Here is a 14,651-nt window from a genome sequence, read left to right on the forward strand (position 1 = left end):
CTGCGTTGAGGACTCCAAAGCCGGACACAGTGCTCCAGGTAAAAATTCTTTATGGCCAGACTGAAATAACAGACAATTTCTTATGAAGTCCTCCTTCAAGAAAGATGGTCAGAAAAAAAAAATATATATACATGCTAAAGGTATGGAAGAAAGAATTCTTTTTTATCAGCTGCACGGCTACAGGCAGTTCTCAAGTACGACTTGAAGCACACGGTGCACTTTGTCCCTCGGTGAAAACACTCAGAGATATACTTTGCAAACATCATGTCTCAAAACTGGCCCTAAGTAAAGCTAAAGGTACAAAACCACTCTCTCTGGTGGCAAGGCCAGTTCAAAATGTTTACATTTTCTTTCCCCAACAACCTGCCCTCTGTACACAGTTTGTGATTTCTTCAATTCAGCTATTTTTGTAGTCGAGCTATAAAGCAGATGGTGGGCACGTCTGCGTTGGAGAAAGGGCTCCAGGATGGATTTGTAATGTGTGTGCTTCAGTCCACAACACCCCCACTGACACGACACAACAGGAGGTGAACTGCAGAGCAGAAAAAGAGGGACATTTCGGTTCATTGAGTCCAACCATCAACCTAACACTGACAAAAACCATCACGAACCCACGTCCCTCAGCCCAGCTTTAAAATCCCTCCAGGGATGGTGACTCCACCACTGCCCTGGGCAGCCTCTTCCAGTGCTATTCTAGAGTAAGCAAAATTAACAATAAAATTGACATAATGGCTGAAAAAAGCAGTTTGATATCCATAATAGGAAATCTCTGAAGCATTTGGCTGATGAGAAAGGCATCACGTGCTTCTCAAAAGAGCAGTGATACCTACAGGAGCTTTGCAAACATCATATCTCAAAACCGGCCCTAAGTAAAGCTAAAGGTACAAAACCATACTTTGCAAACATCATGTCTCAAAACTGGCCCTAAGTAAAGCTAAAGGTACAAAACCACTCTCTCTGGTGGCAAGGCCAGTTCAAAATATTTACATTTTCTTTCCCCAACAACCTGCCCTCTGTACACAGTTTGTGATTTCTTCAATTCAGCTATTTTTGTAGTCGAGCTATAAAGCAGATGGTGGGCACGTCTGCGTTGGAGAAAGGGCTCCAGGATGGATTTGTAATGTGTGTGCTTCAGTCCACAACACCCCCACTGACACGACACAACAGGAGGTGAACTGCAGAGCAGAAAAAGAGGGACATTTCGGTTCATTGAGTCCAACCATCAACCTAACACTGACAAAAACCATCACGAACCCACGTCCCTCAGCCCAGCTTTAAAATCCCTCCAGGGATGGTGACTCCACCACTGCCCTGGGCAGCCTCTTCCAGTGCTATTCTAGAGTAAGCAAAATTAACAATAAAATTGACATAATGGCTGAAAAAAGCAGTTTGATATCCATAATAGGAAATCTCTGAAGCATTTGGCTGATGAGAAAGGCATCACGTGCTTCTCAAAAGAGCAGTGATACCTACAGGAGTAAGCGAAAGATGCAAACCTCCTGGTAATTATGCAAATAATATTCCCCATTATAAATCTTCAGCTCCTCATTAAGTTGAGGCCACAATACCTTTATCTCTCCTGCACAATATTAAGAATCCGAGGGTTTAAGGCGTAAGATGAAGGTTGTACCTTGCTTATAATTCCTCTCCATTTTCTTTTGTTCCCATATTTTAAAACAACAAAATATTAAACATTTGTTTACCGCGCTGTAATTATTCTTCAACAATAACATCACCATGGAGGTGAAAATGCATTGGGAAACATCTGCAAAAGATACTAATACGCAGGTGTAAGTGAAATTTGGTTTTAAATAGTGATTTGGAAAAGTAACACGGGCAAGAGATTTTTTTACTTAAACAACATAAATAAAGCTATTGCTTATTGAATTGATTGGTTTATGACGTTACCAACCAATAAACCTGAGAAAGCTTTGATTTTGTTTCAGGTACAGAGGGCCAAACAAATATTTACATAGATGCTGCCATAAATAATCCCATTAATTTTGATAGGAATGCTCAAGTAAGCAATTTAAACTTTTTTTCTTTAAAATACTGATTTGTTTACTATTTATACTCAAGGAATTTGAAAAACAGGCATATTAGTACCTCAGAGAATATAGATTATTGTTTCAAAGAAGAGTCAATATAGACTTGATACAGGAAACAACCACTATATATAAGAAGTTATAAATCTGCCAGATGTTTGAAATGGACTGAAATATATAATGTCAGTTTTCAGAGGAAAAAAGCCAGACGTATTTCACAACTTCCCTGTCAGGAAGTTTTTATACATCAGCCCTAATGAAACATGATTCTTTGATAGAGAATTTTCCACTCAGCTGGTTCCAAGGTTTGAGACAATCATCAAAAGTCAGACTTTTGGTTGTTGTTTTCTAGCACATAAAAGACTTCAATACCAATACTTCTTGAATTCTTATTGTTAGCCAGATTTCTAGCCCAGAAATATTACGGAATCCCTTCAAATATGAAGTAATTAATTTCTAGAGAAGTTCTCCTGCATTTTGTAACTCCTTAATATACAATAACCAAACTTAGTAAATAGACCTGAAATATCATGTTACCCTTCCAGCCTCTAAAAAAAGATATTTAATATTATACACACACAAGAAGACACATTATACATGCAGCCATCAGAAAGGTCAGGCTCTTTCTAAACAGCTATTCTTAAGATGGGGATATTTGATCCCCCAAAAAAAGAAATAGAATAGAATCATAGAATCATAGAATGGTTTGGGTTGGAAGGGACCTCAAAGATCATCGAGTTCCAACCCCCCTGCCATGGGCAGGGACACCTCCCACTAGAGCAGGTTGCTCAAGGCCCCATCCAGCCTGGCCTTGAACACTTCCAGGGATGGGGCATCCACAGCTTCCCTGGGCATTCCCTGGGCACCCTCCCATGACACAACCCCTTCGTGACCCATCAGTGCTCAGCAGCACAACCACAAGCTTCTGACATGTTTGTCTTCATGAGATCCAAGCTCTGAAATAGCAGCCACCACTTCCACATACAAGGCGAGGGGGTGTCCTTGGGTTTTTACTTCTGTTAGTGATTCAGCACATGGATTATCCTACCCAAAACCTACCCCACAGCGCTCACAGCAGGCCCCACAGCTCGCATGTGGCAATCCTGTGTGTCACTGGGGCCTGGGTCCATCTCAGGCTCGGAACTGGAAGGACTGGAGCTATTAAAATTTAGATTACGATGCAGCAATTTTTCCCTCCTAGACAGCACTGGGTTCATGCAACGCTGGGGCAACACGTCTGCGAATTACATACTATTAACTATGAATAAAGAAAAAAAAAAAACCAAACCAAATAACAAGAAGGGATGTGCTTTCCACTTCTACCAACAGTTTGAAATGTGTCTGAAGAGAAATCTGAGCCGTTTCTAAAAGTTTCTGAACTTACAAAACGCTGCGCCTTCTGCCGCTCCTCTTCCGTCGCCGCTCTCTCGCGGAGAATGGCTCGAGTCAAATGTTCGTTAGAAGAAATCCTCTCTCTTTCCAGAAGCCTGCCAAACTCATCCCGCACGTACATCTGTTCTTGTTTCAATCTGCAGAGAGAGGAAGGAAATTTAGATCAAAGGTATGTTCTCCAAACGCAGTTTCAGAGGACGGAGGAACAGTCGCTGCAATACGTTATCATCTGTCTTCTTAAGACACCTCATTATGAATATCCCTTAAACATTCCAGAATTTTATTACAGATTGAAGTGTCAAAATGAGAATACACAAAAGCCTTAGTTCAAGACCAGGCTGGGTTCAAGGCCAGGCTGGATGTGGCCTTGAGCAACCTGGTCTGGTGGGAGGTGTCCCTGCCCATGGCAGTGGGGTTGGAACTCAATGATCTTTGAGGTCCCTTCCAACCCAAACCATTCTATGATTCTATAACTGCTCATTAAAACATACAAAATACAACTAATACAAAAGCTTTAGATACAACTAATTCAAAACCTTTATGAAAATATATCAAAAATATAACACAAATACGGACAGAACTCTGTTTCTTGGTTGTTTAGTTTTGTTCTGTTTTTAAGGACCCCATTTTCCAGGAAAACCCTTCTCCCTCCCACCCAATTTCCAGCTAAAAGCTCCATCTTTTCTGCAATAGGATAATGCTTCCTTATCTCTGGACATACCATAAACCTAAATAGTGCATCTATTTACCGAGCTGCAAGAAGATGGAACGACCATAATAAACCATTCCCAGTGATTTGAGAGGGTGAAATGAAAAGAGCTATTGAATTTGTATTTGAATTTGTTGCAACAGAGTTAATAAAGGCAACTCCAGTCCCAGGAAATTCTCAACATTTGTGTGTCACCAACCAGAAACATATTTGAAGTCTTGACTATAGTCCTTGATCGAAGCCCACCATATCTCATTCTCATGAAAATACACAGACATAAAATTGTTTAGGGAATAAAACCGATCTGTTACGTGTGTGTTGTGACACCGAGCCCAGAGTCAGCATTAGGGGAACTCAGAACAGTAATGGCAGCATCAACCACTGGGTTTCAAATAGATTTTTTGAAAGAGTGATGGAGAGAGGAAGCTTAAGTATTCTCAGTGCATTTAGACGTTGTCAAGGGAGCTTCGGAGAACAAATCATAATGAGTAGGGTCACTTTGTAAAAGGTAGTAGCATTACAGTACATTAGATTCTTCCCCAGGGATTATATTTAAGTGAGGTGGGGAGGAGAAAAAAAAAAAAAAAAAAAGACAATTACAAGATGTATTACTTCTGTGCTCAGGCACAACCCTCTGAAACGCAGCAACCAACTGGGAATCTTTATAAAAAGTTTATTAAGCAGCATCTTCAATTACTCCAGAAAAAAAAAAAAAAAAAAAAAAAAAAAAAAAATATATACTGTTCGTATATTAGCATTTCAAAGGATCTATGAATTAGAAATCAGCCATCACCAGATTTAAAAAGAAATTTTAAATACTCCAAAAAAAAAAAAAAAAAAAAGAAAAAAAAAAAAAGTCAGATTATGCAGACATGGACCACATTCCATTAAGTGATTTCCCAAGGTCCCCCAAATTATTCCAGCAGCATTGATATAACAAATCCTTCACACAATCAATGGCGCAGTCAAAACACGCTGGTTGTCTTTTGGATTGGAGAAATCATGTTTTGTCTAAAAAGAAAAAAATAAGTGTCAAAATAGAAGTCTCAGCAGCTTCTTCACGTTGAGAGACAGCAGAGACAGCATTTAACGTTTCCAGAGCCTGAAGGAAGCTCCTTCCTTCCTCATCCTTTCAGGGTTTTAGTTTCCACCAGTGGTTTTCCCCTAAAAATGTCTCTTTATGCACAGAGTGATTTCAGTATAGGAAATCAGATAATAGCTGAAAAAGGCTGCCAGAGGTTTCCACGTTACAAACTCTCCAAAATTAAAAATAGGCTCAGATGTTTACATTGAATTCTTGGCAAACGATCCCCGTATTTGACACGAGCTCGGTCTTTGCGAGTCTCCTCCTTCTTGCCCCTGGAATTACAAACCTCCAAGAAGTTTCCTCTCAACCTCTCTCACAAAAAGAAGAAAGTGGGTTTTCCTAACACTTAAAAATAATGGGCTCCTGATACAGTTCTGAGTATCTTCATGACCATGAACAGCTGCATCCCACCACAGTGAAAGGGGAAGGGATGGGGATAGGACACCCAAAATTGGCACTCAGAAAAATCCTACCCAAGTTATATAGCCCCATACCTGATCTTGTAAGTTACTAGTTTCCAAGCACATTGCGTGATAAAAATTCCAGAAAAGGGGGAGATTTATAGAATCATACTTAACCAGTCCATTTAAAATCATAGAATGGTTTGGTTTGGAAGGGACCTTAAAGATCATCCAGTTCCAACCCCCTGCCATGGGCAGGGACACCTCCCACTAGAGCAGGTTGCTCAAAGCCCCATCCAACCTGGCCTTGAACCCCTCCAGGGATGGGGCAGCCACAATTTCTCCAGGCAACCTGGGCCCAGAGAATAAATTACTTGAGGTATCTCCATACCACCTTGTGGCCATTCCAGTTCCAAGTACCTTCATGGCTATGAACAGCTGTATCCCATCACAGCGAGAGAGGAAGGGATGGAGATAGGACACCCAAAATTGGCACCCAGAAAAATCCTGCCCAAGTTATATAGCCCCATACCTGATCTTGTAAGTTACTAGTTTCCAAGCACATCGTGTGATAAAAATTCCAGAAAAGGGGGAGATTTAAATTAGATGTTAGGAAGAAATTCTTTCCTGTGAGGGGGGTGAGACACTGGAACAGGTGATTGGTAATGATACCTATAACGATGACGTGAAATAGCTACATCAAAAGTGGTAAGATCTTATCTATATTGTTCATAACCCTTCATCCAAATGCAGTTCTCTCAGTTACAGACTGCTCTTCTTCTTTCAACTGTGACTTCCCGGTATCTTCAAAACCACACTTATCACAGTGTAAAAATCAGCATAAATATCTGAACATAAAAATTAGAATTTCCTGGGTTGTCAGGTAGTTAACGGTTTTGTAGCTGGCGGTAATGAAATCGCCTAAACTGATCAACCTCATCCAAAACAACCACACAAAAAAACACAACCCAACCCCAAAACCACCCTCACAATCGCCCTCACCAAGAAAGAAAGAAAAATAAATAAATAAATAAAAGGATCCCCAAACTTTACCACTGTCCCTATTCCACGTGCAAGGTTACAGCAAAAATTCACCTCCTGGAGATAGAGATTACAAGAACATTCCTCAAAGCTCAGTTTATAGTTCCCCATTTAAACACATTCACCTCGGAGACAAAGATCATTTTATGACAACACCTTTATCTGCTGTTCCATCTTCTGTTTTTCCTGCAAACAAAATCCACTCTTTCAGCCTTTTATAAGGAGTGTTGTTTCCCGGATCAACCCATCAGCTCTTCCCTGCAGATGTTGCAGAACTACATGCTCCATTTCCAGAGGATTTCGTTTTGGAAATCAATTAATACTTCCTAGGTTTTTTTTTTATTCCCTGCTATTTCTAGACAGAAGATTTACAGTGCCAAAACATTCATTAGTTTGCTAGCAGAAGTGCCTTCCACTTTCCTACTGCTTATCAATTAGTAGGAGTCAGTCATTTATCTCCTCTTCTATGACACCTTAACCTTTCTTTTGCAATAGTATCACTAATTTTGTACTGAACGCATCTTTCAGAAATAAAAATATTATTAACATTAATTCCAAGACTGCTTGCCGAGAAATCCCATTACCAACCACCTTCCAGGCTAATAATCACCATTTATCATTCGCGACAAATCTCCACCTTCTCCAGTTTAACCAGTAATTTTCTAAAGAAGCCAAGTGTTTCAGTAACCACTGACGAGATTAGACCTCCTGTGCTTCTGTTGTTTTAAAATAGGTATGTTCTTATGTTGGGGGAAATCAAATTATCTATTCTCTGCTGCTATTTCCCTTTGGTAAATGTGTGTTTTGCCACTTACTTTCCATTCCCTTCTCGTTTCACTCTGAAATACTTGGGAGTTTTCACAGCTTTGTCTTTTCAATTCTTTGAACTGGTCTTTGACTTCGAATTTCCAACTCTCCTCTACATTCCTCGTCTCCTCTACACAAAAGAGTTTACCAGCTCTCCATTTCCATTGGTTTAATTTGATGCCACTTTTCATAAAGATCTACTTGCTGATGGTCTTCTGTTTATTTTAACGAAGACGGAAGCAGGTAGAAAGTTCTCTGTCCTAATCCATAAACACAGATCTTCCAAACCTCAGCCAGCAACTCTTACAAACCAAGCCATTCTGCCACTTAAGTACTCACCTCCAGAAGCAAAGGGTTGCTCCTTCATTAGAGGTGAGCTGCAAGCCAAAGTAGTTCCCTGCCTTCCTGGGTCTTTAATCGTAGAATCATTTAGGTTGGAAGGGACCTTTAAGATCATCAAGGTCAAACATCAACATAACACTGACAGAAACCATCACTAACCCATGTCCCTCAGCGCCACGTCTGCCCGGCTTTTAAATCCCTCCAGGGATGGTGACTCCACCACTGCTCCGGGCAACCTCTTCCAATGTTTGATGACCCTTCTCGTAAAGGAATTACTTCTGATGTCCAATCTAAACCTCCCCTGGTGCAACTTGAGGCCATTTCCTCTTGTCCTATCGCCTGTTCCTTGGGAGAAGAGACTGACCCCCCCTGGCTACACCCCCCTTTCAGGGAGTTGGAGAGAGCGAGGTCTCCCCTCAGCCTCCTTTTCTCCAGGCTGAACACCCCCAGCTCCCTCAGCCTCTCCTCACAAGACTTGTGCTCCAGACCCCTCACCAGCTCCGTTGCCCTTCTCTGGACACGCTCCAGCCCCTCAACGTCTTTTTTTGTGGTGAGGGGCCCAAAACTGGACACAGCACTCAACGTTGTGTCATTTTGAAAGATTCCGCTCCGTTGCCCTTCTCTGGACATGCTCCAGCCCCTCAATGTCTTTCTTGGAGTGAGGGACCCAAACCTGGACCCAGCACTCGAGATGGGGCCTCACCAGTGCCCAGTCCAGAGGGAAAATAAGCTCAAAGGCTTGGCAACATCCACATGTCCGGCTTTGCCAGTGTTTTTAGGAGGACTTTTATTAAACTTCTGGATCAAGACACTCAGGTTATCTCAGTCAAAGAAAGCAGCCCAGCAAATATTTTCCTAATTTATTTTTTTTTTCCTTCCTTGTGAGGCATTCTAACACAAAGTTATCTCAAAGAAAGCAGCCCAGCAAACATTTTCCTAATTATTATTTTTTTTTTCCTTCCTTGTGAGGCATTCTAACACAAAATAAATGCTATTTCATAATCAAATTTTCTACAATTTAGGCTGAATTGTTATTTGGTTTATGTTCAAAAACATCTGTGACTACCTTGTTCATAGAAGCACAAAATTAATGCTATTTCACAATCAAATTTTCTACAATTTAGGCTGAATTGTTATTTGGTTTATGTTCAAAAACATCTGTGACTACCTTGTTCATAGAAGCACCTTAAAGCAAAAATTTAAAGTCTTTCCTATCTACTCTAATCCTCGTTTGCGTGATCAGGAATGCATCTCCTCATACCTACAGAAATAAATACAATTATTTAACTTCCCAAAGCACCCACTAGGGCTTCTTCATTTAGGGCAACTTTTATCCACCAAGAACTCCTAAATATCCACCTCAACTGATTTAAATTCAGCAGAGTTTTAACAAAAGGAGGAGGATTTTGAAGTCATTTTCATTTATTTGAATTCGATAATTGGCTGGCTTGTAGCAGCTTAATGAAACAAACACCAGGCAGATACGTGCTGATCTCAAACATTTGCTTGCATCAACTTTGGGTAGTTTTCTTCTTGACGCTACAAATCCATTTTACTGGCGTTCAGCATGTACTGCTGCTGAATAAAGGCAAACATCAGCTAAATCTTCAGTAATAAATTATATTGTTATCTAGCCAAAAGTTTAAAAAAAAAAACAAAAAAACCCAACAAAATAAATAGATAGATGTACCACTGCAATTTGCAAGGAGTTAAACAGCACAACTTGTCAGTGCAGTCCACTACCCCAAGAATTCCACATAAATAGACCACTTAAAATGACATTTTTAATTACAACAAATATAAAGGCTCGGTGTAATGGTTCTCACGTTTAAACACAAAGCTCTAGTTAACAGACAAGAGACATTATGCCTTACACTGATCATTTATACAGAATGAAAGAGAGTGCTTTAAAAAAAAAAAAAAAAAGGTGCTGAAACAGCAGAGAAGGCTGCTGGCTATACATTTTTCTACACAGTTGATACTTTGAATAAAATACTTCTAAATAATTATGAAATAGTGTTTTCAAGAAGTGTACAGCTCTTTAGTTACAGTAGCTGATTTAATGAAATAAAGTATGCAATGCTATCACTTTTCCATAGTGCTGCCTGAAAATACACATAAAGCATTAACAAGAACCTCTCCTAAAGTTTGGATTAACACTTCACACTATTTCATGCTCTCCACTCTTTTATGGCATCGAATCATAAAGAAGGCAAAAACTCCTGCCTTTCTACAGCACTGTCTTTTAGGACTTCAGTTAATGCTAAGAAGAAAATTTATTCTTGCCTAACTTGTACTTTTTGCAACGTAGCAAACAAACACCCAATGATTAAGTCACTTATGTTTTTATTACCCAGCTTCTGGCACTCTTAAATTCTACTTTCTAACTCCTTTCACCCATCCTTTAAATGGTTGATGATTGCCTCTCATTGCCTCTTTATTAAATAGAAAGTGCAGTCCCCAGCTCTCACAGAATAAGGCAATTCTTTACCCTGGAAGGGACCTCATGTGATCATCTGGTTCCAACTCCAAGCTCCAGCAGGGTCAGACAGAGCAGGTTGCCCAGGACCATGTCCAGTTGGGTTTTGATTAGCTCCACGGATGGAGACCCCACGATCTCTTAGAGTAACCTGATCCAGCGTTTGACCACCTTCACAGCATTTTCTTGTGCTCAGGTGGAACTTCATGTGTTTCAGTTTGTGTTCACTGCTCCTTGTCCTGATGCCCAGATCTTCCATTTGTCGATAGGAATGACGTTTGCTTCCTTAACATCTTCAGGAACCTCTTCTGATCACCATGATCTTTCAAAGACAAGAGTGGCCTCCCAATGATATGACCCAGCTACTAATATTTGGCCATTAAACACAATGGGGAAAGGGTTTTTTTCAGAAGAAAGGAAGTTGTACTGGCTAAAACTGGACACCCCTTTGTCCTGACACCCTTCACATCACTGCAAACGTCCTGCTTATCTCAAAATAGAGAATAAAACGCTCTGCCTGCAGTTCTTATTGCCTTTAAAGACTGGACTTAAGAACTTAGAGGAGAAAAAAGCTATTTAATTTCCTTCATAATTGAATACCGTGACAGTTATGAAGTTCCCCCATTTGAATGAAAAACTTGATTCCAGGTTCCTCTCGAGAAAATTCCTAGATGCAAATAATTCCCACTTCACAAGGGACAGGAGCCAGTTGGAGTCACTCAGAGCAGAGCACCATCACACGCATTGAAATTCCTAACACAAGAGCCAGACCTAAATATAAAAAGTTTGGATTTTCCTTAAAAAAAAAAAAAAAAGACAACCAGAAGTATGATTGAACACTGCTGTCACCAAGGGGAAAAAAAATTCTGGAGGAAACTACAAGAAGCTAAATAAATCCCCATACACCAACCAGCAAAGATTTATGGATCTCACAACAAACAGAGGCATAATAAGAATATGGATATTTTTTGTTATCATATTTAGGTTCCTCTAGATGACAAATTTGGGCCCGTTTTATTCCTGAAGTCACTTTCATCAAAATAATGTTGGCGGTACATCCTGCCTCAATCAGATTCTGGTAGAGCTGAAGACAAAACCTACCGCGTTATTCTCAAGGAACAATCTCCCACCAACAGCCAGATGAAACGAATTCTGAAAGGTGCTCTCTCATATAAAAGCCAATTTGGTCTTAGATCTAGATTTTTTGAAGGGGGGCCAGGAGGGACAGAAGCAAAATCAGTTTTTCACGTGATCAAAACATCTGTCCCAACCACCTCCTGAATTAGATCTTCAGAGCTAAGCCAAAGAAATACCTGATTTCAGCTGAATAACCTTTTTGCTTCTCCATTCTTCTTTTTTACTCTGTTTTTTCTATAAAAGGGGAGACTGTGAGATTCTAGGTGGCATTTATTATATCGTTTTTGAAGTAGCTATGAACATACTTCACGTAAGATGAAGTGAAAGAGAATCTACGTGAGAATACACCAAACATTTCAGAGCATTAAGACAGCCTGGAAGGAAAAACTCTTTTTCTGCAGTTATGGAAGAGCCCAAATGAATTCAATTATGGCATTTCCCCAATCTAGTGGTACCGATTTAGCTCCAAATTGAATGAAGAACAGCTGGAATTACCACGGCAGTGACACTGTCCCATACATTGTCACCAAAGAAACAGGCTACAGGCAAGAGCATCAGCTACAGCACACCACAAATTTATCAGTTAAAGGTGACCATCACAAGAACCATGAAAAAAAAAAAATATAATAAACTCAATTGCTTAGTTCACCTTGACCATTTACTGAGCTGAAAGTAGTGGAAAAGTAAATTTGCCTAAATTAATGCATGTTTGGGAATTAATAGATTGAATACCTTTATATTTAAAAACTTAGATAGAAACTTGTTCTTTAGGTTTTCAGAATTCTATACTTTCTGTGTATATCTGTTTAAAGCAATTATTTCTATTCAAATGAAACGAGTATTAAATAATAACAACATAAAAATAATACAAAACAAAATAATAACAACAAAAAATAATTCCTCAATTATGTATTGATTTAAAATTAATAACTGGCAACTCCTATATAGGGTCGAATTAAATAAGTGAAGTCAAAACACAGAGCTACCTCCTCTCTCCAATCACTGTGTAGAAGAATCAGAGATTTAAGAAACAAACAAGAAAACTCCTCTGATGGGACAAATCGTCTGTTTTCTGTATCTCTTAAGAAATACAAAAAATACTTTCCACAAAAAATGCATGACAAAACTTCAGTGCACTCTGGAAAAAAAGATTTCCATCCTTTTCAGATCCATTTTTTAAATGGGTTTAAGAGAAGAAAACTGTTGATTTTACCATGTGAATCTACGACATGGTACTGTAATCTTGCACAGCAAGAAACACGTCAGCCACACTAACAAGATGAATAATTTAATTCTCAATCCAGAAGAAATCCCTTTATTGTTTACTTCAAAATATCCATTTCTGCCATTCTTGAAAAAAAAAAAAAAAAGATATGTTAAAGATTATCAAGATTATCATTAAGGAAAAAGCATCTTTTAATTTACAAAGAACAGCAACACACTGAGAAGTGTTAAAAAATACTAGTTTTGTGCTTTGATGGCCACTACATACTTTATTCTACATTAATCCGGAATCCATAGGAAATCTAAACTTGGTAAACAATACTATATTAAAAGCAAATACAGCGATATATCATTTTCAGCCCTTATTACGGCCACTGAAAATGTATTACGCTATCAAAGATTAAATATTTTCTTTTTCCTTACTTTTCAGAGAAATGATTACTTGCCAGTTGTTGTATCTTTATTACAGTCTCTGAGCTACACAATCTGATGGATCTGCGGTGATCCAAGATAAAATCATTCAAGTCCAAAGCATGAACCGTGTCATTTTTCATTACCTCCAACCAACCAAAAATCAAAATATTTCCTGTTTCCACATCCACTATCAGGAAAATCATCCTCTCTTCTTCTCTATTAAGTGTAGAAAAATCTAAAGAGGTATTAGCCTTTAAAGTTGGAAATGATCCTTAAGTATGAAGTTCTTTCTCCATGTAAGAAAACATTTCAGTATAAAAAAAAATAAAAATCCATGTATGTGTCTGCTTTTGTTCAATGGTTTTTTAAATTAATGTTAATTTTATCATAAGAAAACATTTCAGTATAAAAAAAAAAAAAAATCCATGTATGTGTCTGCTTTCATAAAATGGTTTTTTAAATTAATGTTAATTTTATCCAGCTTCCTTCATCTTTCACCTCCGAACACTTTCATTTCTATACGATACACTTTACTCTGCTCTGGTGAGACCTCACCTGGAGTATTGTGTGCAGGTCTGGAGCCCTCAATATAAGAAGGACATGGACCTGATGGAGAGGGTCCAGAGGAGGGCCACGAGGATGATCAGGGGGATGGAGCACCTCTGCTATGAGGACAGGCTGAGGGAGCTGGGGTTGTTCAGCCTGGAGAAGAGGAGGCTCCGGGGAGACCTAATAGCAGCCTTCCAGTACCTGAAGGGAGCCTACAGGAAGGCTGGGGAGAGCCTGTTTAGAAAGGCCTGCAGTGACAGGACGAGGGGCAATGGCTTCAAGCTGGAGGGGAACAGATTTAGACTGGAGATTAGGAGAGGGTTCTTCACTGTGAGGGTGGTGGAGCACTGGAACAGGTTGCCCAGGGAGGTGGTTGAGGCCCCTTCCCTGGAGATATTCAAGGTGAGGCTCGACGAGGCCCTGGGCAACCTGGTCTAGTTGGGGGTGTCCCTGCTGACTGCGGGGGGGTCGGACTAGATGACCCTTGGAGGTCCCTTCCGGCCTGGGCAATTCTATGATTCTATGATACCCCCTCCACTCAAAAGCTTACATTGACTAAAAATAAGAGTGTTTATAATATGTTTACAGTGGAAACCATTCATGAGGGGTTTGGGGGGTTTTTTTGCTTAGTTTGACACAAGCAAGTTTGTTAATGCATCCTGACAGACTCTCATAACATCCCAAAATGTTTCGAACAATGCAGTTTAGGCCACGATGCAATATTAATGACCGAATAATGTTTCCGAGTAGCGAGTTTCAATATTTAATGAGCACGGGCTGAAGGCGCTGCAGAGAGCGGCGGCTGAAAATCAGCGTCGCCGACAAGGGATTGGAAAAGATGCAAAAGACACCAGGAAAATAACTTGAACTGAGCTCTGAGAAGTGTGAAATGGATATTTCTCCGACTCGGTTTCTACCAATCCATGATTCACCTGGCTGCAAATTCAGATAAATTCTCCAACTTCATCTACTTCTGCAAAAAATACTAAGGACTGAGATATACAAACAAATTACCTGAAAGGCA

The 14,651-nt window shown here is 39.7% G+C and overlaps 1 protein-coding gene across 1 annotated transcript in view; it reads right to left on the bottom strand.

Moving 5' to 3' along the window:
* Window positions 1-3,429: 3,429 nt before the first annotated feature.
* Window positions 3,430-14,651, bottom strand: part of LOC106896142 (MICOS complex subunit Mic19-like) — a gene marked incomplete at its 3' end in the record, with an annotated part of 62,064 nt that continues 50,842 nt past the window's right edge. Inside the window, exon 4 of the mRNA XM_014955882.1 lies at window positions 3,430-3,574. Coding sequence (XP_014811368.1) covers window positions 3,430-3,574 — 145 coding nt within the window. The remainder of the gene's footprint in view (window positions 3,575-14,651) is intronic.

This window comes from Calidris pugnax, unplaced genomic scaffold, assembly GCF_001431845.1.
Source record: "Calidris pugnax isolate Ruff unplaced genomic scaffold, ASM143184v1 scaffold235, whole genome shotgun sequence".
In the NCBI taxonomy this organism is placed as follows: Eukaryota; Metazoa; Chordata; class Aves; order Charadriiformes; family Scolopacidae; genus Calidris; species Calidris pugnax.